The sequence below is a fragment of the Prionailurus bengalensis genome, chromosome A1 (assembly GCF_016509475.1).
Source record: "Prionailurus bengalensis isolate Pbe53 chromosome A1, Fcat_Pben_1.1_paternal_pri, whole genome shotgun sequence".
NCBI classification, from domain to species: Eukaryota; Metazoa; Chordata; class Mammalia; order Carnivora; family Felidae; genus Prionailurus; species Prionailurus bengalensis.
Genome location: NC_057343.1, coordinates 92,145,661 through 92,172,446, shown reverse-complemented (window position 1 = coordinate 92,172,446; position 26,786 = coordinate 92,145,661). Strand labels below are relative to the sequence as shown.

At 45.7% G+C, this 26,786-nt stretch overlaps 1 protein-coding gene across 1 annotated transcript; it reads right to left on the bottom strand.

Moving 5' to 3' along the window:
• Window positions 1-170: 170 nt before the first annotated feature.
• LOC122486146 (zinc finger protein 354A-like) lies at window positions 171-23,846 on the bottom strand. Its single transcript, XM_043585709.1, is given in 5 exon segments — window positions 171-1,888; window positions 1,890-2,296; window positions 17,018-17,113; window positions 18,342-18,468; window positions 22,569-23,846. Coding segments are annotated over 5 exon segments (1,809 nt in total). The 5' UTR covers window positions 22,602-23,846; the 3' UTR covers window positions 171-742.
• Between the last annotated feature and the right edge of the window lie 2,940 nt (window positions 23,847-26,786).

The following is a 26,786-nucleotide window of genomic DNA, read 5'->3' as shown; positions in this document are numbered from 1 at the left end:
AAATTTGAAATAATTGCTTAATTAATGTGCCTAGGATGACAGCTCCGTGTATAGCAGGTATACTTTCATGATAAACGACTTCACAATAAATAAATAATAAATTCTGAGAACAGAATGAGTGATTGGTTAGAAAATTCCCAATTCACAGCAATTACTAGAAGGACCAAGGATGAAGAGAACAGACTTTTATTTCTATTCGTAAATGAAATCCATGCACAAAATTTGACATCAGGTCAGGAAAAGGACAAACCCCAGAAACTTAAGAGGTAGTTTATAGTTTTTTCTTCTTTTTTTATCTTTTATTTGGTCCTTTCCTCTAGAAGGGTATAATTTGATCGCATCTTTTATATGCTATTAAGTGTTAGTTGTAAAAAAGAAGTATTACTGATTTATGTCTTTTTAATGAAAAATCCAGGGCACACCTCCCCTCACCCAGATGTTTATGACAATCACATATGACCTCTAGCATACACTGCTGTAGAAAGAGAACAATTATTTTACAAATGCCGGAAGGGTCTCCGGTTGTGAATTCCTCATTTTAGGTTATTTTAAAAGTGCCTGATAGGCACGAACACTTTCTACTTTCCTCATTATCTATTACATAGTCAAGGCTTATCCTTGGAATCCGAAATCTGATGAGGCCTAGGTTACAGGAAGATTTTTCCTATCTATTACATTTGTATTTTACGCATGTATTCTGCTGAGCTTTGGTTTAAGGCTTTCGCACATGCAAATCTACTTTCTAGGGGTTCTCTTCAATGTGGATTTTGTAATGATTAGTAAGGGATGACCTGTGGTTGAAGAGTTTCCCACATGTGTTACATTCATAGGGTTTCTCTCCAGTATGAATTCTCTGATGGGCAATCCGTGATGAGCTCTGTCTGAAAGTTTTCCCACATGTGTTACATTTAAAGGGCTTCTCTCCCGTATGAATCCTGCGATGCTGAATAAGAGCTGAACTTTGGCCAAAAGATATACCACATTCCTCACATCGATACGGTTTCTCTCCTGTGTGAATTCTCTGGTGGTTACTAAGGGATGAGTTACACCTGAACGTTTTCCCACACTCGTTGCATTTATAGGGTCTTTCTCCAGTGTGCATTCTCTGATGTTGAATGAGGGCTGAACTCTGCCTGAAGGCTTTCCCACACACTTTACATTTACACGGTTTCTCTCCAGTGTGAATTCTTTCATGGATGATCAGTGTTGAGTGGGAACTTAAGGCTTTACCACATTCATTACAGTTATAAAACTTCTCACCAGTATGAATTATTCGGTGTCTATTCAGTCGGGAAATCGAAGTAAAACCTTTTCCACATTCATTGCATCGATAGGGCTTTTCTCCAGTGTGAATTCTTTCATGCTGAATAAGAGATGCGCTCTGACTGAAGGCTCTCCCGCATTCACTACACTTAAAAGGTTTCTCTCCTGTGTGAATCCTCTGATGATAACGAAGGGATGAACTAGACTTGAAGGTGTTGCCACATTCATTGCATAAATAGGACTTCTTTCTGAGGTGAATTCTCTGACATCCAGGAAGGCCGGATGCCTTCCTACCCGGATTATATTTATGGGGATTTTCTCGAGCGTGGATTTTTTGATGTATAAAAAGGCCAGATCTCCTGCTGAAGGATTTACCACACTCTTTACATCTATAGGATTTCTCCACAGTATGGGTTCTTAGGTGTTTATAAAGGGATGTACTAAGAGTGAAGGCTTTTCCACATTCTTTACACACATAGGGCTTCTCTCCAGTATGAGTTATTTGATGTTGAATGAGAGCTGAACTTTGGTTAAAGGCTTTTGAACATTCTTTACATTTAAATAATTTCTCTCCACTGTGGTTTTTCTCATGCTTGCGAAGGGATGAAGTGTTAATGAAGGTTTTTTTCACATATACTACATTTATAGCGTTTCTCTGCTGTGTTGATTTTTGGCTGATTAAGTAAATACGGATTCTGTTTGAAGCGGTTTCCTTGTATTTCACATTTTGGTGGTGTTTCTTCTCTGGGGACCATCTGTTGCTTAACAAGGACTGACTTTGGACTGAAGTTTTGGCCAAATTCAGCATTTTTATGGCTTTTTTCTACAGCAAGGATTTTTTTGTGGGTGACTAAAATTGTCTGGACACTTTCTTTTTTCTCTTGCCTTTTCTCTACTCTGTATTCATAAATGCAGGGTTTTTCTGATTTAAAGTCCCAGGGTCCATTCCTTTTGGATCTTCTCATTATCAGCTCTTGGAAGGAAGAATCTTGTGTTTGAGTTGACTTCGTGGTTTTGTGACTGCCCTTCCACCCTGGAGGGGAAGAAAAAACTAAAGATGTTTTTTGTGATACAGTATTTGGTTACTGAGACCAACTGTAGAGAATAAATAAGTATTGATGGTATTTAAATAAGGTCTTGGTATCTGGCCAAACATAAGAGGAAAACGTTAAGATTTAAGCAATATAGAAAAAGAATCAATGGGAACTGAAGTACTAGAGTGGAGAAAAGAATAAAACAAACCTATTTAAAGAAGGTGAGTGTAGGACTGACCAGGGGAGCATGAGTTCAGAAAGGTAGTCTGGGATCAGAGTCCAAAGCCATGAAAGACTCCAAAATTATTTTCATAACCTTTCTCTTCATTGTGCGTAATCTATATCTGTAGTCCTTTCTACTTTCCCTCATGCCAAATTCCTTTGTATACTTCAGATTCAGTTCAGAAGTTAACAGAGTCCTTTCTTGACTGAGTTTCCACACTCCATTCCCCTTATTACAGCATTTACCACAGGATTTAAAAATATGTATTCTATACCTCTTTATTTTCTTAATGTTTAATTTTGAGAGAGACAGAGCGTGAGCAGGGGAGGGGCAGAGAGAGAAGGAGACACAGAATCTGAATCAGGCTCTAGACTCTGAGCTGTCAGCACAGAGCCCGACATGGGGCTTGAACCCATGAACCGTGAGCTCATGACCTGAGCCGAAGTCAGACACTTAACCAACTGAGCCACCCAGGAGCCCTTATTCTTACATACCTTTGTATTAGATATAATTATATATCTACCTACAGCTAAATGTAAGACTTTCTTTTCTACCATAAGTGTTCTCTGCAACAAGCAGATTAACATGCCCAATTACAGAAACTCCTGATGGCATCTGAATTATATATGAAATGTTGCTAATTTTCCTTAATTACTTACATATTCCTGATTTGAACAATGTCAAATATTCTCAATTCCTTATCTCTCTCTCTCTCTCACTCACACACACACACACACACACACACACACACACACACACACACGCACCCACACGATTTAAGCACTTGAAGTTACCTTCCCGGACAGGACATTACATGGGTGATGGGAGTTCATCAATGGGTGATTACACTCATGGCCAGTCCAAATAGAAACATGTTATAGTTAATCCAGAGGTGCCAGAGATAGGCATGATGCCAAAAAGGTGTGTGAAGCTGGGAAGGCAGCCTTGCTCATGCATCAAGCAAAAGAGGCTATGCAGACAGTGTAGAAAAGAGTCAAAGATAAACAAGGCAGGTATAAATGTAAAAAGGTAAAAGAGACCTAACGTGCTAAAGTGGTGAAAAACAAAACAAAACAGAATTGAACTCAACAAATCTTAAAATTGGGAGAGGATGCAGTCGAGAATATTAAATTTTGCCAGGGGAATGGCTGTGCATTTAGTTTGGCATCTTCTCCTGGGCTGGAGGTAACTATTTAAAAGGCTCCTATGGGGAGTTCCCTTGTACTCTTGGTGGGAATGCAAACTGGTGCAGCCATGCTGGAAAACAGTACGGAGGTTCCTCAAAAAATTAAAAATAGAACTACCCTACAACCCAGCAATGGCACTACTAGGAATTTATCCAAAGGATACAGGAGTGCTGATTCGTAAGGGCACATGCACCCCAATGTTTATAGCAGCACTATCAACAATAGCCAAATTATGGAAAGAGCCCAAATGTCCATCAACAGATGAATAGATAAAGAAGATGTGGTTTATATATACAATGAAAAAGAAAAATCTTTTTACTACTCGGCAATGAAAAAGAATGAAACCTTGCCATTCGCAACAATGTGGCTGGAACTGGAGGGTATTAACGCTAAGTGAAGTAAGTCAGATAGAGACAGATACCCTATGTTTTCACTTGTATGTGGAATGAGAAACTTAACAGAAGACCATGGGGGAAGGGAAGGAAAAAATAAGTTACAAATAGGGAGGCAAACCATAAGAGACTCTTAAATACAGAAAACAAACTGAGGGTTGATGGGGGAGGGAAAATGGGTGATGGGCATTGAGGAGGGCACTTGTTGGGATGAGCACTGGGTGTTGTAAGTGATGAATCATGGGAATCTACTCCCGAAGCCAAGACTACACTGTATACACTGTATGTTAGCCAACTTGACAATTAAAAAAAAAATCCTTTGCATCTCACTGTGTCTGAGATTCCTATCTGACATTCCCTTTCTCACCTGTGTACAAATTCTCTCTGCTTGGTGAACATAATATATTCTGCTTTTTCTTTTCTACTAGTTAAAAAAAATTTTTTTTTTAACATTTATTATTGAGAGTCAGGGAGAGACAGAGCATGAGCAGGGGAGGGGCAAAGAGAGGAGGAGACATAGAATCCGAAGCAGGCTTCAGGCTCCGAGCTGTCAGCTCAGAGCCTGACGTGGGGCTTGAACCCATGAACCATGAGATAGTGACCTGAGTCGAAGTCGGATGCTTAACCGACTGAGCCACCCAGGTGCCCCTCTTTTCTACTAGTTTTACTTCTCAGTCTCCTTCATGAATAACTTTTTCTGTTCCCTTTTTAATATTTGGTATCCCCTATGGTTTGGAATCCGCCCCCCCCCCCCCCACTCTGCACAACCTTCTTGATGAATTTTACCTGCACTCGTGTCTTTATTATTTATTGTAAGGGAAAGAGGAGCATTTTTACTTTTTGCCAACACCTTCCTCATCCCTTCTCCAACTCAGTCTTGCTAACTTAAGACTGGAGCCCTGAGCACTGGGTCAGATGCCTAAATGGTATTTTGTTTCTCATGTCTCACTGTTTGTGCCATGGTCTCCTAGTCTTCTGGCCTCAAGTCTTGGTATCTAGTAGTTTAATCTCCATGCCATAGCCAGAGTAATCTTTTTAAAATCCACATTTTAGCATGCTGCCAACTTCCTTAAGATCCTCCAAATTTATCTTCAACAATTCACATGTGAGGTCGAGTATCTAATACTTGGTGGGGCCTAAGTGGAGGCAGGGAGGAGAGAAATCACTCGGGAGGCTGCTGTAGTTAGGCAGCTGAGCAAGGGGATAGAGGAGGCACAGATAATGCAGCAGGATATCATTTCAGGAACTGGTAGCAGGCTTGCTGATGGATGATGTGTGGGGTGCTGAACAGGAATGAAGCAGCTAAGAGATTACGCCTAGGTTTCTGGCTTGAAAACGATGAATGCTGCACAAGCTACCAGAAGACCAGGAGAGGGGCAGGTCTGAGGGGGCCTTCTATTTCAGATGTGTGTGTTGTGGCTGAGAAGTTTTCACAGACCTTGAAGGAAGATGCTGAGGCATTCAGTTGTTATGTATTTTGGAGCCTGAAGAAAAGGTCAGAGCTAGTCAGGTATTTGGGAGTCCTCCATAGATAAATTTTACTTAAAGCTGAAGAACTGAAAAGTCACTTAGGCATGGCAACATTAGAAGTCAAGAAAAGGAGGAAAATCAGATGCCAGAGGAAGAAAGTACTTCAGGGAAGGAGTATGTGAGCAACTCTGGCAAATAATGTGGGGACTATAAACTTAACCCTGCTTGTGCCAAGATGGAAACAGTATGGGATTTAGTGACCATGCTTTTCGTGGATAGCGAGGAAGAAAGCCCCACTGGGGTGTACACAGGAAACAAGGGGAGGTGATAAAATAGAAACATCAAGTAGAGAAATGCTCTTGAAACATCTTGTTTAAAGCCGAACAAGAAATTGGACATGGGATGGATGGATTTATTATTGACTTATTTTTTAGAGAGAGAGAGCATGTGAGTGGGGAGAGGGGCAGAGGGAGGGAGGGAGGAGGAGAGAAGGAAGGGGAGAGAGGGAGAGTGGGGGAGAGAGAGGGAGAGTGGGGGAGAGAGAGGGAGAGAGAGAGAGAATCCCAAGCAGGCACCACACTCACCATGGAGCCAGACACAGGGCTCGACTGCACAACCCTGGGATCATAACCTGAGCCAAAATCAAGAGTCGGATGCTCAACTGACTGAGCCACCCAGGTGCCTCATTTATCAAAAAGTTAAAAAGCACCTATAATATACCTCTATCCTAGGCACTGGTGATCCATAAGACATCCCAGATCCAGTAATGAAAAGAAACAGTTCAGGAGTTCCCAGTTTGGTATTAGAGACAAAGAAGAAATAGGATATCACATCATGTGATAATTTCTACAACAAAATTACAAGGTAGAAATGGACATGAATGTGAGCTTAGAGCACCACCCAAACTACCCTTAGTGGAGGGTGCCGGTAGGGAAGGGGTACAGGTGGTGGTTAGTTTTTTGGCAGAAACATATAAGATGGGATTTTAAAGGCTTAGATATAGGCTGGATAGTGTGAGGCCTAAAGCACCATCAAAATCTTTGAACTCCAACCAGCTTTCCAGACTTTATTCCCACCTTATCCTGTAGGTGGACAGATTCAAAGTTATTTCTTTTTCTTTTTACTTTTTTAAATGTTTATATGAGAGTGAGCTCAAAGGGGGAGGGACAGAGAGAGAGAGGGAGACACAGAATCCAAAGCAAGCTCCAGACTCTGAGCTGCGAGCTGTCAGCAGAGTTTGACATGGGGCTGGAACCCACAAGCAGTGAGTTCATGACCTGAGACAAAGTTGGATGCCTAACCGACTGAACTACCCAGGCTCCCCCAGATTCAACGTTATTCCTATAAAAACATCATACGCACTGCAGTCTCAGAGACTTTCTACTAAAATCCAAGGACTGAGGGAACTACATGCCAGGAATTATACAGAACACCATGACGGGGTAGCATACACATCTGTATACCTCCACCATGTCTGTGTTGGTGAAAAAGAAATGCTGTTCTCAAAATTTTATTGCTAATTCTAACTTTTAAAGCTTTTTACTATGGAGAATGTTCAACATATACAAAAAGTAGAGCGAACTGTACAGTGAATTTCCAAGCCGGCTTCAACCATCACCAATGCTGTTTCATCTAATGCCTTGTTAGGAGTTGAACTGTGTCCCCCAAAAGGATAGGCTGAAGTCCTAACTTTCAGTAACTCAGAGTGTGACCTTATTTGGAAACTGTCTTTGAAGAGTTAATCAAGTTAAGATGCGATCACTGAGTCCTCATCCGGTATGACTGGTGTCCTTATAAAAGGGAAGTGTGGACACAGGCATGCGCAGAGAAAAGACCGTGTGAAGGCACACAGGAAGAACACCAAGTGACAAGAGAAGCAGAAACCAGAGTGGCACAGCTGTAAACCAAGGAACAAGGATTTTGGGCCACCCCCAGAAGCAAGGAGGGAATGTACCAGAGTCTCAGGGGGAGCGCGGCCACGTCAATACCTCGACTTTGGATTTCTAGCCTCAAGAACTGTGAGACGCTAAATCTCTGGTGAAGCCACGCAGTGTGGGATTCTTAGAGCAGGCTGAACACAGTACTGCACACCCCTACATCTCTTCCAGTGTGTTGCGGGGGGACCAGGTAGGTCCCAGATACTCTATCATTTCACCCATCCTATGTCAGAACATGCTTCTCAAAGATAAGAACTCTACTTGTAAACATAACCACTTAAGCTTACTGAGATCAGGAAACTGAAGGGACCCCATTAAGGACTGCCTTTTTTTTCCTGCCTCTATTCTTGCCATGACCTGCACCCCCGCCTTACATGTGCCTTAATGTATGTCCTCCTTGTAAAGGTCAAGGAGTTAATGCTATCTTTGGAGTCTTCCAGCACAACAAGTAACATCTCAGGAGAGATGGGGCAGAGTCTTCAGGTACTTTAAAGACCACTGACTTGAGACACCTTGACCCAAGACTCCTGGCTCCAGGGAATAAGTGACTCACAGAGGGCACTTGAGCACTTGTCCTTGTTTCGACCAGTTCCTGGCTGCCTAAAAGCATGCACACACCAGACCACTGTCCTTAGTAGAAGCCTTGCACCCCAAGCAAAGATGAGACACTCTTCTTCCCTGAGTCTCCTAGACACTCTGTATCTGTGTGCTCTCTGTATCTTCAATAACTTTTGCTCTCACTTCCTCTCTGCTTGAGTTTGATTTCTATCTTGTGTGAAGCCAACAACCCTCTTGGTCCCACAGGACAACCTCTGGGTCCTCAGATCTGCCCTACCTATTGTTTGAAGTTATTATTGCCTATAAGCTAACTAAAAGTTGTGCACTAATTCCCGTGGGGGGAGACGGGCAGTTCCCACACTACCAACAAGCCACAACCTAGGAATTCAACTCAGTTCAACGAGCTACCTGGAGACAGCATCAGACCCTACAGGTTGAGGGCTCAGTCCTCCAAGACTGTCCCCTGACCCCTTCACATACCAGTTGCAAGTCCAAATTTTCATCTGTGCTTCTGATCAATGGGCTATAAATTGGGAGGTTCCCACAACCCCCTCCTTAGTTTTAATTGCCTAGCAAGGCTCCCGGAACTCAAATATTTCGCTTACTAGATCACTCGTTTATTACAAAAGGACGTCACTCAGGAAAAGCCAGATGAGAGATGCATAAGGCAGTATTCAGGGGAAAGAGAAGCTTCCATGCCCTGAGTGCACCACTGTTCCTAAATCTCCAAATGTTCACCAACCAGGAAGCTCTCTGAACTCTGTCCTTTTGGGTTTTTATGGAGACTTTGTTACAAAGCCACAATTGATTAAATCATTGGATCATTGGCCGTTGCAATTGATTTGACCTCCAGTCCTCTCCCCTCCCCGGAGGTCAGGGAGACGAGACTGAAAATGCCAACCCTCTAATCACAGCTGGCTCTCCTGGCAACCAGAGCCCATTCTTAGGTGGGGTCCCAAAGTCACCTCACCAACATAACAAGTGATCATTATTGCTCTCATCAATAGGAAATTCCGAGAGTTTTGGGAGCTCTGTGCCAGAAACAGGGACAAAGACCAAATATATATTGTTATAAATTAAAATATCACACCTAGAAATCACTAAGGATGTTTATTCAAACTGCTGTGATAGGGGCGCCTGGGTGGCTAAATTGGTTAAGTGTCCGACTTCAGCTCAGGTCATGATCTCACAGTTCGTGAGTTTGAGCCCCGCGTTGGGCTCTATGCTGACAGCTCAGAGCCTGGAGCCTGCTTGGGATTCTGTGTCTCCCTCTCTCTCTGCCCCTCTCCAGCTTGCACTCTGTCTCTCTCTCTCTCAAAAAAAATTAAAAAAAACCATTTTTTAAAATTCTAAGTTCTCTTCATCCTTTCTTCTTTTTTGCCTTCACCTTATAGATAATCGCTTTTATTGATCTGCTTTTACTTTTTTTATTTTTGGTGGGGGGAGGGTGGGGAAGGGGCATTTCCCTCCTTTTATTTTTTATTTATTTTTAATGTTTATTTTTGAGAGAGAGAGACAGAGCGCGAATGGAGGAGGGACAGAGAGGGAGACCCAAAATCCGAAGCAGGCTCCAGGCTCTGAGCTGCCAGCACAGAGCCTGACACGGGGCTCAAACCCACAAACCGGGAGATCATGACCTAAGCCGAAGTTGGACGCTCAGCTGACTGAGTCGCCCAGGTGCCCTGCTTTTCCCTCCTTAAAAAAAAACCTAATCAAATAGACACTTCTGTTTTGGTGTCTCCTTCTCCTTAGCTAAAAGTACTATTTTCTACACTTCCTACACTTTCTCCCACTTCTTAATAAATTGTGGAGATCACCCCAAAGTGGAATTTACAGAAATCTTCCTCACAGAAGTCTGTGTGAATGTGCCACAGTGTATTCAACCAGATTGCTGTGAAGGACATTTGGGCTCCCACTGTAATACATCACGGACTTTACACGGGTAGGGGGTAAAGGTACAGCTTTACAGCTTTAAAGTGATACCCATCATGCAAATCAGCAATCATACCACCTATCAAATCGCAGTCCAAACTAGACCTGCTGGGCCAACATCATCCAGAGCTACTCCCCGGAAGAGGAAGCCCTCTATGTGCTGCCATGGAGGGTTTCAATACACATCAGGTGAAAGGGCAAAATAACGTGTGCTGTGTGCTCTAACCAGAGTGGACAAAGGAAAACGGAAGTATACGGAGAAATGTCTGTTTACGTGCACAGGAGGGCTCTTTCAATGCTGTTGCTATCTCTTCTTCAAATCTGATCTTCTACAGTACCTTGCACCTGTTCACTTCCTCCTGCCCATCACCCCTCAGGGGCTCTGTTCTGGCTTCTGTCCTCACCGCCACCCGCGCTAAGGCAGCCATGACCTCCATGTGGCTGAGACAAAATGTTCTCTGCAGTTCCCACCTAACTTACTTCTCAGCAGTGTCTGACAGTGACCCCTTGTTTTCCTGGAGACGCTCTCTTCCTAAGCTACACATTCCAGCCTCAGTCTCCTTTGTGTACTCGTTGTCCTAGTGATGTTCAATCCTTGGGAGTTCCTCAGGGCTTAGTCCTTGGACCTCAATTCTCCCTGCTCTGCACCCTTTCCACAGGCCAGCTTCTATTCCAAATATATACGCTAAGCAAGACTTCCGTTCTCCACACCCAATTATACAGGAGCCCACTGAATATAGTAACTTAGAGGGTTCAAAGACTCCTCAAATTCAGCATGCCTACAACTGAATTCGTGATCATTCCCTCCAAGCTGTATAAACCCTTGTCTCTGTAATCAAAACTGTTAAGAGGCATCCTTAACCCCTCTCCCGCAGCTAATCAATTTCCAAGACTTGTTCATTCTACCATCTAAATGGGTCTCACACTCCTCTACTTCTCCCCACCTCTACTGTTACCAACCTGCTGTAAGCCTTGACCTCAAGGACACCAGGCCTCCTAATTTTTCCTTCTGCAGGATACCTACATTTGTCTTCCCTGTGGGCCCATTTTTCTCCACCTGGCCATGAAATGCCAGAGTTCCTCGAGATTGAGTTCTCGGCCCTTTCTTGCTCTTACTGTACTCTGCACCCAGTCCATAGACTAATTCAAACTCACCCACTGTTTCAATTACCCAGTAACGACCAGGATTTCCCAAATTTACATTTCACACTCAGTCTATATTTTGAGGGGTAGTACTCCAAATCTAACAGGTTATTTGACCTCTCCCCTGGCATAACTGGGTCAATCAAAAGCAACTTAATTCATCCAAAACCTTATTTCTACCACCCCCCAAATCTGATCTCCTTGTAGGGTCACTATCTCAGTGAATGAAATCATTACCCATCCCAGAAAGAGCCACAAACCAAGCTCCCCTGATAACCCACTTCCTTTGTCTTCATATCGAATCCATCTCCAAGCCCTGCTTCTCTGATCTCCCAAGTGTCTCTGAGATTCGCTCACTTCTTTGTGTCTCCATAACCACCAGCCTAGCTGAGTCATTCACACAGTCATTAACTGGAAGCGTACTCTGACCGACACTGTTTTCGGTACTGGGGAAATGGCAGCAAATCAGACAATCCCGCCTGAGGGAGTTGATAGTCCAGAGAAGGGATAATGAATGAATATGTACTATCATGCCATGAGAAGCACCCTGAGGAAAACAGAGCATGGTGAGGGGATACAGGATGTGGAGGGAGGGCAACAAGAATTGAGCTGGATCTATTCAAGAAAGTACCACCTCAAGGAAGTGTCAGTGGGCTTGTGGACATCAGGAAGAAGAATGGGGAGGGAAAAACAAGTGCAGAGTCCCCGGGGTGGGAGTCTGCCTGGCCTGCCTGACCCTGCAGGGTGGCCACAGTGATTACAGTCCTCAGATGAAGGGCAGAGCAGAAGGAGGGGAAGGTAAAGAGACAGCCAGGGCTAGACCATGTAGGCTCCAGATGCCACTCTGGGGACTCTGGATTGTGCTCCATGTGATGGAAGCCATGAGCAGTTTGTGCATGAGAGTGAGATGACCTGGCATTTTTACATTTTTTTTTTAACATTTATTTATTCTTGAGAGAGAGAGAGAGAGGCAGAGCATGAGCAGGGGAGGGACAGAGTGAGAGAGGGACACAGGATCTAAAGCAGGCTCCAGGCTCAGAGCTGTCAGTACAGAGCTGGACACAGGGCTCGAACCCACAAGCTGTGAGATCATGACCTGAGACAAAGTTAGACACTCAACTGACTGAGCCAGCCAGCTGCCCCATAATTTACCTTTTAATAGAGCATTCTGGCAGCTACAAGAACAGATGCTGGTGGCAGTATGGAGGTGCAGGGCCATGCAGGGGTCTTGTTGGGGAGTGAAAGGGACAAGGACAAGACTGACCTGAACATACTGGACACGGCTCCGGAGCACCTGGGCTCTGCTTTCACCTCTTAAGATATTCACTCTTTAAACTACCACCTGCTGGGTCACTAGGCTGCTAAGGGCAGCACTTTCGTGCAAATTAGAAGACCCCTGCCCCCTGTGCAGGGGCAATCCTAGCACAAGTCCTAGCTTGGTGGGTGGAAGGCAACTCCCAGGTGGCCCCCTGGCTGACCACGTGGCCCAGGTTCAGTCTACCCTACAAGGCTTCTTGCGTTCAGATAACAAAGGAAGAGAAAATGATGGAGAAAGAACATATTTTCATTGGAGGTAATTGTTTACCTAGATCATTCTTGCATTTTTAAAAATATTTATTTTGAGAAAGAGTGAGCAGGGGAGGGGCAGAGAGAGACAATCCCAAGCAGGCTCCCTACTCAGCAAGGAGCCCCATGCAGGGCTCGATCTCACAACCACGATATCAGGACCTGAGCTGAAATCAGGAGCCAGTCACTCAACCAACTGAACCGCCCAGGTACCCCTCCCTGCATTTTTTGAGGTTTAGATTTCCAGAATAGTTCGACTTTTGGGTGTAAAGCAAACTCATGATGTGTATCACCTTATTACAACTCTTCCAGAAAAGCACAACCTCAGTGATTACAGTTTAGGCTCATTTCTTAGGCAAGAGACTCAGAAGAGACACACACCCTGCGTGCCATCTCCTTCCATCTCTCAAGTTAAAGCCTACATACCTGGGATGACAGTTCATTTTTGTTCTTTTTGTTTTGTTTTTCCTATTTGTGAATAGTATTGAAATAAAAGTAATTTTTTTTAAAAGAGGATATTTGGAGGCAGTTAGAGGTTCTAGGAGTCCTACCCCGGGAGCACGGGCTTTTCCATCACTGGCTGCCCAAGGGGAAGGTTTTGGTTTGGGTCTAGAGTGAACAAGCCGAGGCACTCCCATGAACACCGGCTCCCTCACCCGTGCTCGCAGGGGAGTGAGCTGCCCTTGGGAGGGGAAGCTGCTCTGAGGTCCCCTCAGTCCAGGCAGATGGAGCCCCCCAACCCCCCAGGGGTACACGACAGACACAGCCACATGCCCGGACTCCCAGGGTGGCCCATGTGACTTCCACCTCTGAGGGAAGAGAGGGAGTTCATTCCATCCAGAGACACCCACATACTGGTCAGCTGTGATGTCCTTATGTCCGTCCGACGTCCACCCATGGTCTACCCTCAGGGACGTCTCCCCAGAATGGAGGAGGAGGCTGACCGGTCTCCTACCCCACCACCCGGTGGCCCCAGAGCCTCTCAGGACAGCTTTGGACTCCAGTCACACTATCTATTCCCCTTAACTGAACGAATACTCACTTCACTCAGATTCATTAATGGATCAGAGGCTCCTGAGGTCAGGGCAAAGGGAGCCCTGCTCTTCCTCTGACCTTCCATGCCAGACCCGGCTCACACCCAACAGTGGGACTGAGGACCCTCCTCAACCCCACCTGGTTCCCTGATGGCCTGCATTCTCTGATCACTTCGTGGTGGCCTCTACCAGCTTCCAGAGAACTCTGATTCCATAAGTCAGTGTTTAAAAAAAAAAAAAATAAAGAAATCCGGGGCTCCTGGGTGGCTCAATTGGTTAAACATCTGGTTAAATATCTGACTTGGGCTCAGGTCATGATCTCATGGTTGGTGGGTTCGAGCCCTGAGTGGGGCTCTGTGCTGACAGCTTGGAGCCTGGAGCCTGCTTCGGGTTCTGTCTCTCTCTCAATCTCTCTCTCTCTCTCTGCCCCTCCCTCACACACTCTCTGGCTCCCTCAAATAAATAAATGCTAAAAAACAAAAACCAAAAAACAAAGGTAGTTCCCACATCAAAAACCTCAACTTACTGTAGGAATAAAGCTACTGGGGCCTGGGGGCTGGGGAATACATCTGCTCATCCCACGGGTCCTCTGTGGGGCCCACAGCGTGGGGGGCCGTCACTGACTCGTGTGGACCTGAGGACAGCCGGGACCAGTCCCCACTTCCATGCCAACAGGCTTCCTGTCCGCTGCAGGCTGATCTCTGCAGAGGGTAAACCCGGGTCCGTGGCCAGGTACTTCCGACTCCTCACGCACTGTGTGTGGCTCTCGGACACAGTCCAAATCCTGTGTCCGGGCTTCCCTGGCTCAGTGGGATCTGGTCCCTGCTGCTCTCTCCTGGCTCCCATCAGCACCTGCTGGCTTCCTTTGTCTGCACAAACACAAATGCCCTTTTCTGTGCCTGGACTATTTCTCTGCATCCTCAGATCCCACCTTCTCGGGAAGTCTTTGCCTATGAGGCCCCCCTGCCCCCCTCCCTCCACGCCTTCACCTCTCCTGCTGCTAGGCCCATCCCCTCCTGCTGCACCTGCCCCACTCTGGCTGCACCCCCGGGCCTCCCAACACTCTCCTCCCTCTGCTCCCCCTCCTGACACGTGCTCTCAAAGCACTTTGCATCTTTCCCGTGGGGTCCTGACCAGCTGTCATTCCATACCCTCTCTTTACTCAGTTCCTGAGCACTTGTGTCCCCACTGGAACATGACCCCCAGCCGGCAGGACCTATGTCTTTCTGTCCGATGTCGCATTGCCAGTGCCCAGCGCAGAGCTCATTCACCCTTTATTATGGGACAGGAAAGCCATGGGTGAGGGTTTGCACCTGGATGCTCCAGAGCCCAAGCCTACCCCCTCCCATTCATCAGCTCTCCTTTCCCGACTTTCATGACAGCAGCCTCTCCTGTTCCTCTCCTCTGATGACTTCTCAGGCTCAGACACATTCTTCCTTCCTAACCCACCTTATAAATGGTGAAATTTCCTCTGTGCCCTTACCTGGGTCAGTTCAAGGTTTCAAATGCCACCTTTGTACCCATGGCACTTGCCAGTCCCTACACACCTCACAGGACTGTCCACCAGCATCTCTACTGGAGCATTCCACTCCCATCTCAAGTGAGACCCACCCCACAGTGAACTTGGCTACACCTGCAACAGAGGGGCCCCTTGTCTTCCCTCCTGGGCCCCACTGCACAGACCTTAGAAACATCTTGCCAACATGACTGCAAGTGTCTCTGAAAGGTTCCACATCAGGTTTTCCCTCACTTTAAATCTATCCCCCACAATGCTTCCAAAGTGACCATTCTTATTAAACTCCAATTGGGGTGCCTGGGTGGCTCAGTCAGTTGGGCGTCCGACTTTGGCCCAGGTCATGATCTCACGGTTTGTGGGTTCAAGCCCCACGTCAGGCTCTGTGCTGACAGCTCAGAGCCTGGAGCCTGCTTTGAATTCTGTGTCTTCTCTCTGCCCTTCCCTACTCATGCTCTGTCTCTATCTGTCTCTCAAAAATAAACATTGAAAAAAAATTAAAAAAAAAAAAACAACTCCAATTATTACCACCTTGACCCCCTGAACTTAGGAACTAAACTCCTAAAAGCTTCTGCCTGCCTGCCTGCTTACCTTTTAGAGACAAACTAACTGCTGGAACAGAAAAAGAAACATTTGAGGAGGCTACCTGAGCAGATCACCTGAGCAGATCAATCCACAGTGCCAGAAGTGACCTTGATCTCTCTATGGCGCTAGAATTCCTTTCTCTATATCCATCCCAAGCCCTAATAAAAGCAGCCTTATTTCCCTTGTTCCTGGAGATGTGGCTCTGTAAATTATTTTCCACAATCTCCTTGCTTCTACAAATAAAGCTGACCCTGTGAGACAGTACCACCTGGTGTAGTCTGTCTACACCTCACCAAGTAGTCGGCCCACTTTGGTTCAGTAACAAAATTGCATAAGGACTCCATGAATATATTCTCTGTGAAATATTCAGATTCCACACAAATAAAGCCCTCTTTCATCCTGCCCATTCTTGATCCCCACCCCCGCCCCCATTCTCGATTCCGTTCCAAGTAGGACTACTGTTACCAGCTAAGGTGTGTCCCCTAACCTTTCTCCCTGCACTTCCACACATATTATACATACAAACAGCCACATAATTTTCCTTAAACACAAATGGGGGCACATCACCATCATGCTCTGTGACCTGCCCTGGAGCTCTGGCCATACCAGCGTGCTCTTGTCTGACATGGTGCTCTATGCCAGGGCAAGGGACTTGCCACAGCTTCTTAAGCCATGCCTTTATTGGAAGACCTCTACATTGTTTCAGATTTAGGCCAATTTTTCTAAAACACCAAGACCATATCATTCTCCTGCTTAAAATCCTTTCTTTCCATGGGACAGTCCATCTCCAAGAATCTTGTTAAAGCACATTGTAACATGGCCCCTGCTAGCTTTCTGACACCCTTTCCTTTCTCAGCTCCTTGTCTCACAAGCATCCTCTGAGCCTCCATCAGAATGAATTCTTTGCCATTCTTCAAATACACTGTTTGCTGACTGAATACCTGATGTGCCGCCCTCCTCTGAGAATAGGAAAGAATAAGAGGACATCCCGAGAGATTCACTTGGGAAGTGATTCCTGCAGAATAAGAGGAGGCTCCTGTCTGGGGCCTTAGTGTCCCCTCCCCGCCACTTCTTGAGGACAGAGAAACTTCCCCAACCAACATCTCCAAGCCCCACCGTCACTTAGTAAACAGACTGCTGCCCAAAGCAGTTCCCGGGCTCCTCCGTCCCAGCCACTCACCTAGAGAGGGGCCTCCAGGACTTTCTTTCTCTACCTTCCAGGGATCTTCTCCTTGCTGCAACAGGGAGATCACTTTTGGTTTGGAAAACAGGAGTCCTGCTCACACACAAACAAAAAGAGAGAGACAGACAAAAAAGACTTGGTTTTGTTTTGACTCAAAGAGCCATCATAGACCTGAGCAGAAAACTCAGGGTATGTTACAAAGAGCTTCTGGGGGTGCTCCAGCTGTGCCCCCACGATGTTGAGGGCATAGTCTGGGGAAAGGCAAGGGACCTGTAGGACATGGCTGTGCAATAGTTGTATGTTAGGGAAACATAATAAATCTGCAGCTTTAATAACATTAGCTTTCCACAGAAGAGGGAATATGTTAGATGTACACACTAATACTTATAAACATGAGGAAGGCACCTGTTGGGATGAGCACTGGGTATTGTATGGAAACAATCTGACGATAAATTTCATAATTTTATAAGTATTTCATAAAAATACTTATAAACAGGTACCTATTATGAACAAAGTAGCTTGCTGAAGATGAGGAAACACTGACTCCCTTTCTACGATGGTAGCCGTCAGCAAACTATGGGTCATAGGCCAAGTCTAGACCACCGTTTATTTATGTATGGCCCTCTGAGCATGGTGGTATATGTTACAGACACCAAATGTAGTTCACAAAGCCTAAAATATCTTCTAGCTGGCCCTCTGCAGAAAAAGCTTGCTGACCCCTAGGAAAGCCAAGCAAGAAAGGTAAATGGTAGGTCCAATGAACAAAGCCCTCTGTTGAGAGTGGTGCAAACAAACCCCAGAACAATCAGTGAAATGACTCCCAAACTGTGAGGAAACTTCTAATGTGCAATTATAGACCGGAAAGGGGAGGATTATCAATACTACCTCCTTCATTTCCATGTGTGGGGTAATTCCATGCCTATAAGAGGGGAAAATGTGTTTAACATTTATTTATGGTGATCTGACACAAACCTAAGGGTAAAACTCAACTAAAGGTTTTTTTTGTTCGTTTGTTTTGTTTTTTGTTTTGTTTTGTTTTGTTTTTTTTTTTTTGAGAGCATGAATGGGGTAGGGGGCAGAGAGAGGGACAGAGAATCCCAAGCAGGCTCCATGCTGAGTGTGGGCTCCATGCCATGACCTGATGATGAAATCATGATCATGACCTGAATCGAAATCAAGAGTTGGGACGCTCAACTGACTGAGCCATCCAGGTGCCCCTCAACTGAAGTTTCTGATGACCCATGCCTTTTATCCAAGGAAGCAGGTGCTGACTTATACTAATTTCTGAATTTTTTTTATCTACAAGAGAAAATTTCCTTACCCAATGAGACCAGGTTACTATAGTTCTCCAGCATCACGTCCTGGTACAAGTTTCTCTGAAAAGGACCCAGCTTTCTCCACTCATCCCGCGTAAAGAGCACAGCCACATCCTCGAACGTCAGTGACACCTGTAATGACAAGCCATCCCAGCTCACCCAGGACCTCCCATCACACAGAGTGAAGAAGGTGGCAGTGGTGGGTAGATGGGCTCCCATGAATGCTTCTGATGTTATTCTGGTTTCTGAAGGTTTCAGGTCATTTGTTTAATGAACAACTGGCCAGTGACAAATATATACTGAAGTGTTCATGAAAGCATGAATTGTTAACCAGGTCCTGTGTTAAACACTGTATGTAAGGAGATGTGGAGAGGAATTAAGGACATTAGTGGGAATGTTAATTAGAATAACATTTCTGATGACAATTTGATAATAGATATTTAAAGACTTAAAATGTGTGGATCTTTTAACTTAACAATTACTATATTTGCATCACAATGAACAGTGTGCAAAAATGCACCTCCAAGATATTTATCATGCTGTTACTGATAAAATCACTGCAGGCTTAAGTTAGGTTAACTAACTTGAGACACTTTCTTGAAGCCAGAGGACAATAATAATGGACAAATAATAATGGACAATATTATTTATTGAAAGCTTTCTTTGGACCAAGCTCTTCTTAAGAGATTTGTATTAACTTTTAGTGTAAATACTTATCTTTACAACAACCCTATAAAATAGGTACTATATTGCCCCCATCTTACACAAGAAAAAAAAGAAATTTGTCCAAACCAAACAGCTGGTATAGAGGAAGACTCACTCCCCCTGTGTATCGACTCTCAATACTACAATACTGCTTTACTTCTGACACCAGACATGTGTGTTTTCCACACGCCAAGCAATTGTGTGACACCACCTAGGTGTCTTATGATTTAATTCCATTCTCATGCCATCTACCTGGAGAGAGAGCCTGATTCCACAGGTTAAGGCTCAATCCCACAAGGCTGCCTCAACTTCAGACGCCAATCCCAAGTCCAGATGGTAACCTGTGCTTCTTACCAAATGGCTATAAATTGCACAGGTTTCCACCACCCCCCTCCTCAGATTTAATTAACTTGCTCAAGTGGTAAATGCAGGGAAAGTGCCACAATGCAGGAAAACATTTACTTAATAGATTACTGGTTTATCCCAAAAGGATATTATTGAGAACAGACCCGGGAAAGAGGTGAAAGGTATGTGGGAAGGGTGTGGAGCTTCCACGCCCTCCCTGGATGCACCACTCTCCCCACTGACAACTGTTCACCCACCCAGAAGCTGTTGGAACCCTGTCCTTCTGGGTTTTTATGGCCGCTTCATTACATAGGCACAATGGATCAAATCACTGGCCATTACATAGGCATGAATGGCCCCGGGCTGGGGTAGAGAGCCTGAAAGATCAAACCCTCTAATCAAGGTTGGTTCCCCTGATTGGACTGGATCCTTAGGGGCTTTTCAAAAGTCACCTCATTCATATCAACTTTGGCTTGGTTGAAATGGCTTGTTTTGAGTAACAAAACACAGCAATTTCATCTTTATTGCTCTGAAGTTATTTTAAGAATAAAAACCAACTATTATTCATCATTTAGCTTCCAAGCCCTTATAATCTCCTATGTGCCAGGAACAGGAATGAAGACCAAATATATATTTCATACTATGAATCACAATATCACAGCTGGTCAGGGGTAGAGGTAAAACTGCAATTTGGAGGACGTCCAAGGCTCCATTCTTAACCGTTCTGCAAAACTGCCTCTCAATGTCTACCTCAAGGGGTTAAGAAATAAATGGGATAATCTATACAACGGAGATGGATGGTGGTGATAGTCGCACAACAATGTGAATGTACTTAATGCCACTGAATTATACATGCAAAAGGGGCTAAGATGATAATGTCATGTATATTTTATCACAATAAAAAAGTTAAAATGGTAAAACAGATGCATACCTATGTACGTAGGTATTCACACAAAAAGTGAATAGAAAAGGATTCTGATGGACATGTACCAAAGGGGTGACAGCAACTATCTCTTGATGCTGGGTTAAGAGCGATTTCACTTTCTTCTTTATGTATATATTTTTTATTTTCTGAAATTTAATTTTTTTAAGTTTACTTATTTTTGAGAGAGAGAGAGTGCAAGTGAGCGTACAAGCAGGGAGGGGCAGAGACAGAGAGGGAGACACAAAATCCAAAGCAGGCTCCAGCCTCTGAGCTGTCAGCACAGAGCCCAACGTGGGGCTTGAACTCACAAACTGCAAGATCATGACCTGAGCCGAAGTTGGAGTCTTAACTGACTGAGCCACCCAGGCACGCCTATTCCTGAAATTTTAAACATGAGCATGCAATACATGTATAAGGTAACTTAGAAATAGTTAATATAGATATATAGAAATAATCTTAGCCCTCATAAGAATTTACGATCCAACTGATAGACCAGAAGAAAACCGTGTGCAATGATTTGCTCAATGAAATTGTGTAGCTGGACAGGCCTGTATGCCGTTTCCCAGTTCAATCCTCATTTTAGAGACGAGAACCAGAAGGTCCAGGGCAGTCAAGACCCAGGTCACATACTTTCTTAGTAGCAGAGGCAGGACATTAATTCAAGTCTGCCTTTAACCCAGCACTCGGTATATTCTCTCTCTGCTCTTAAACACCCTGTCACTGACTTTTACACACAAGCCCGTGCAGGTGACAAAAGGGTGGCATGTGAGGTTAGGGAGAATGCCACGAGGATTCACTCACACACAGATGGAGAAGATTCTGGCCAAGAGAGCAACATGGCTCCAATGGAATGGAAGAGGAAAGCCTTAGAGAAAAGCAGCCGGAACGTGCAATGGCAGGCCTCGGCCCAAAGATCAGACACTAGCGAGTTTCACGGGTCCGAAACACAATGTCACAGTGACGGGCGGTGACACGGGGGCCGGGTCTGCCCTGAGTTCTGAGAGAGGCACCAGGGGAATGGCTGGACAGTAATGAGCATGAACCGAGAGGCCAGACACACTTGGGTTTCAATTCAGGTCACCGGGCTTCCTTGAGCCTCCATTTCCCCATATGTAAAATGGGTATGATAATTGCTGCGCAGGCAGGAGAGTGAGAACAAAGGCAAAGCCCTCAGGAAGTCCCCCCACGGGACATTAACTGCTACTGTCAGGTGAAGGTGAGTCATGGAAGGACCCGTATCTCCCGGGTCCTGGAAACACTGGATGGCAGTTCCCGTCTGTCAGCACTGATATTATTACTGCAATAACATCATCAGCTCCCAGAGCTGCTACACAGTGACCATCTGCGAGGGCCTGGCCCGATCTAAACACTTTCCATGCACTTGAATTCATGTGATCCTCTCACCTGCCCTATGAGGTAGGCATGGTTGTGATCCCCACTTTCCAGGTGTGGAAACAGGCACAGAGAGATGGAGCTATTTGTCCAAGGCCCAGAGACAACAACGAAGGAGATGGGTTCAAACCCAGCAGTCTGGCTTAAAAGCCCCACTTGTCAGCCACTGGATACCCTGCCTCTCCACTACTGATACCCCACAAAATCCTCCCTGCTGCTTCCTGAGGAGTCTTCTTTCTGCCCTCGCAGTCAAGAGACCTCTCCAACTGTGTCCCCTCCAACACGGCTATTCCTTGTTCATGCACGGGCCTCCCGGGATGGGGTCCCTCCCCCGTTCCACAACATGAAGATGAAAATGGCAGGTCAAGAACAGTTTTCAAGAGAATGCGGAAGCAAGGCACATGATCCACAAGGTTAAGAGGGAGAAAAAACACTATAAATGATGGGTTGGAGAAACCTAGGGAAGGTATAATGGGAAACTCAGGAATGGAAAGAAAAAGCCAAGGGTAGGGAGGGAGACCAGGGTGAGCCAAGGAAGCAGGGCCAGAAAGGAACTGCCAAATGTGCACGTTTGTTTGTTCTGCCCCCACGTGGCATCTTACCTGTCAAGTTAGTAATCATACACTCAATTGAGATTAATGAATAAAAAGTAGTGTCTGTTAGGAAAAGAAAAGAGAAACATTAGACATGCATTGGCAGGGAGGAGGTTAGCATTCCCTACATAATCCACCATCTAACAAGGTGGGCCAGGAAAAAGGGCTTGAGTTCCAGGTCCTGCAGAAGATTGTACTGAGTAGAGAATTTCAGTTTGAGGATTAAAAAAAAAAAAAATCTGTTTCTAAATCTTAGGTAGCAATGAACTCACTTGAGACCTTGCTTCCCTCTGTCCAATAGCCATATCTTCTTTCTGGGCTCTTCCCTTAGGATGGGTGGAGTCTCCAGAAGGCAGATCTGAAAGAAGAAAAAGGGAGCCAGGAGGGAGAAGCCCCTTCTGCTTTCAAACCCCCTCAGAATCACCAACTCTGAAATCCTCACACCACCTGAGAATGACCCCATGTGCCCTCAGAGAGGGAAGTAAGGAGCTGGGAGCAGAAAGGACCAGAGAAGTGCCAGGTCGCTCTGGCTCAGAGAAAAAAAGGGTGTAGGACTTTATCAGCAGCCGCAGCGACTCACTGAATCTCACCGCATGCCAGGGACTGCCAACACTGGTTTAGTCCCGCAGCACAGCTGCCATTGTCAGCACCCCCATTCTACAGATCAGGAAATCGAGGGTAGAGCGGGAGCACCTTGCCCCAGTTCACACAGCCAGGGAGGGCGCACCGGGATCTATACCACGCGCCTCCAGAACACTTGCCCCAACCTCGCTGCCTCCATGGGACAACTTTTCTCCACCTCAAGCTTTCCCCACCCAACTCCCCTCCTGTCAAGGAATCTCCAGATTTTTGGAGAAGACTGCTTCGGAAAGGGATGACATCAGTTTTCCTATGGCTGCTATCTGGAGAACAGGCGCAGAAACCGAAAACCTCGGTTCCCGTCGAGGATCTGCCGTGGGGGGAAGCGGACAACTCACTTCTGGCGGAAAACGCATCTCTGCGCCCGCCGTCCAGAGGGCAGTGGCGCCGGTGAGGGGCGGAAACACAATTCCTCACGTTCGCTGACAGCCGTCAGCCGGTAGCCGGGCAGGTAGCGTGCCGGGAACCGGTTGGGAGGGAGCGGGAGGGGGGCCTGGGCCAGTGGGGACAAGTGCCCGACCTGCCGCGGTCACGGGCACGACCGCGGGACGGCCGGTGCTGGGCGGGCGGGCACATAGGGGGTGCCCGGCCCCTGTCTCGCCTGCAACCACAAAGGCCCCGCTCGCGCCTCCCGGGCCTGTGCCCCGCGCCCTGGCGCCGCATCCTCCCGAGGCCCTGGTCCTTCCTCCCTCCCTCCCTCCCGCATTCGGCCGACCCTCGGCCGCTCACCTCGCCCTGGCCTCGGAGGTTCCAGGAACCGCGCCTCCCCGGCCGTGCGCCGCAGGCGGAGGCTCCGACGCTGCCCCAGCGGAAAGCAGCCCGGGTAGGGGACTTGTCCCCGGGCAATACTGAACCGACTTCAAGCCCCGTAGCTGTTAGCTCTGGCAGCAAATACCCAGAGTCCCGCGCAGGTCCGGAGAGGTGGGGAAGGAGGCGGGTTAGCAATGGCCGCAAATCTTCTGGGGAATGTAGTCCACGCGAGGACTCATGCATTCTGGGAGGTGTAGTTCTCCACGCTGGTCGGTGAGGCGCCCAGGCGAACTTGTCACGTGCCCAGTTCTCACTTCCGGGCTTGGGGTGACACTCCTTGGGCTTCGAGGCCGTGGCTCTGGGTTCCTGGGGAAGGCAACTGAAGTTCGCTGAGAGTGCCTTATGATAGTAGGCAAGTAGACAACCACGAGAACAAACCTTTTTTCCCTTCGTTGATTCAACCAAAGTTATTGTGTTCCTGGTATGTGCCAAATGCCACTGGAAGTGGTTGGAAATATGTCAGTGAACGAAACAAAGTTAATTGCTCTCAATAACATTTTTGGTTTTTGGTCGGGTGGGGGGCAGGAGGGTGCAGACAGTAAACCATGAATACAATTATATAGCATTTTAGAAGGTAAGTGTTATGGGAAAAAGCGAAAGAGCAGGTTCAGGTTTGTATGGAGGCAGTTATAGGAAAGAATAGGGTCACAGGTACCCCCTGTGTTAATATAGCAGGAAATGAAATGTTGATAAGATAGAGTTAGTATCCTATGAATTTTTGTTCAAGTGTTTTGGCTATAATCAACTCACATGAATAATATGCCAATTTGTAAATAAAAATTCTGATACAATGGATTGATTGAATCTATAAATTGGGAAAACTGATGGTTTCACATTATTGATTGTCACAATCCATTACTGTGGTACCATTACCTGTCACAAAAGTTTTGCCCCATTGCAGTGCGTGAGTCAGTAGGCCAGCCCACGTCTCTTGGTTGGAGCAAGTTTTCACCACTTCCAGCAAGTAAGCAGACAGGAGGATAAATCTCAAAGCACTATCTCCCTTTGGGGTTAGTGCAGGAAGCTTTTTATTCAGTGTGCTAGGGGGCAGGGGCAGAGTGCTTGATACATTAGGGAACTTAACACATATTTTGTTAGGCACTTTTATTCAATTAGAATACCTACCTTGTCAATAGCTTGTCAACATGCTAGTGCAAATGTTGTATGTTTAAAAAAGTCCCAAGACTCTGCCCACAGGAGTACGTCAATGTGGAAATGTTGGGGTTTGGAGCCAATGGCCAAGAAAGAATTCTTGAGATGTCTTAGGTGCAAAAAGGTATTTTTTTTGTTTTATTTAAAAAAAAATTTTAAAGATGTTTATTGCATTATCTGGGTGGCTCAGTTAGTTAAGCATCTGACTTGGCTCAGGTCATGATCTCACAGTTTGTGAGTTCAAGCCCTGCATCGGGCTCTGTGCTGATGTCTCAGAGCCAGGAGCCTGCTTCAGATTCTGTCTTCCTCCCCCCCTCTGCTCCTCCCCCACTTCTGTCCTCTCTCTGTCTCGCAAAATAAATTTTAAAAATAAAAATAAGTTTTTTTAAGTTTATTTTCAGAGAGACAGAGACAATGCAAATTAGGGAGGGGCAAAGAGAGAGGGAGAGGGAGACACCCAATCTGACAGAGGCTCCAAGCTCTGAGCTGTCCGCACAGAGAGCTAGCTCTTCTCTGTTCGGAGAGCTCAGAGCCCAATGTGGGTCTCGAACCCAGGAACCATGAGATCATGACCTGAGCTGAAGTCAGAGGCTCAACCGACTGAGCCACCCATTTGCCCCCAAAAGGTAGTTTTATTAAAGCATGGAATAGAACCTATGGGCAGAAAGCTGCACTGGGGTTGTGACGGGTGACTGATTATACACTTTCAAGTTGGGAGGGGGTCAGGGATAGAGTAAGTCTGTAAGGAATTTTGGAAGCAAGGTTTCCAAGTACTTGTTAGGAAAAGGTAATTTGTTACTGTCTAATAAAACCCCAGTCATGAGACCCTTCAGATGCATATCAGTGGGCCATATGCTTGAAGGATGATTGCTAACGTATATTTGGGGGTGGGGATAGATGTGAAGTTTCCAAAGGAATTTTTATGTTAAAGTAGACTTACACGATCCTGGGGGTTCTGGCTAAGATTGCCCTTTGCTCTTGGCAAAGTGGCAACATCCAGGCAGCTGAGCTCCTAGGGGAAAGTCATTCTGCCTGTCCCAAGGACCTGTCAGTGGGCTGTAAGTTGTAAGGAAATGGAATTTTTTTTCTTTTGCCTTTGTTTCCCACATTGGGAGGAGATGATAGTAGTATAATGACCTAAAGGTAACTTTAGGGCAATTTAGGGCTTCTGCAGAGTTGCTCAGCTCCAAACTGGTTCATGCAAGGGAATATCCTGGAACACCTGGCCTTAGGTCTCCTTGGTGGGAGCTACTTGTTCTGCAAAACAGACACATTCTTTCCCTGCCTTTGTCCCTGCATGCTTCTCCTCTGCAGATAGCTCTGAGTCCTCTGATCTGAGGGTCTAATAAATAACTTCACGTCTTTTCTCCATGGCATTATTGCATATTTTTGAGTTTAATTTTAGATCTTTCCTACTTTTTAAGCTATTGTAAATGGTATCTCTTTAAAATTTTTATTTGTAAAGTACTGGTTTTGTCTACAGCTGACTGCCTAAAGTCCCTTATAAATTACAATAATGGATTTGTTGTTTGGGGCTTTTTATATAATATTTTAAAACACATGAATGACAGTTTTGCTTCTTTCGTTTATATATTTTCTTTCCTATATTGAGTGGTCTATGATTTCTAGTCAAAGCAGAGGGAAGTTGTCAAAATGAGAGTAAAAACTCCAAGCCCTCAATCCTCTTTGGAAACATTAAAACAAAAAACAAAAAACAAAACCTATTAGGAGTGCCTCAGTTAAGTGTCCGACTTCGGCTCAGGTCATGATCTTGTGGTTTGTGAGTTCCAGCCCTGTGTCGGGCTCTGTGCCGATGGCTGAGAGCCTGGAGCCTGCTTCAGATTCTGTCTCCCTTTCTCTCTGACCCTCCCCCAGTCGCACTCTGTTTC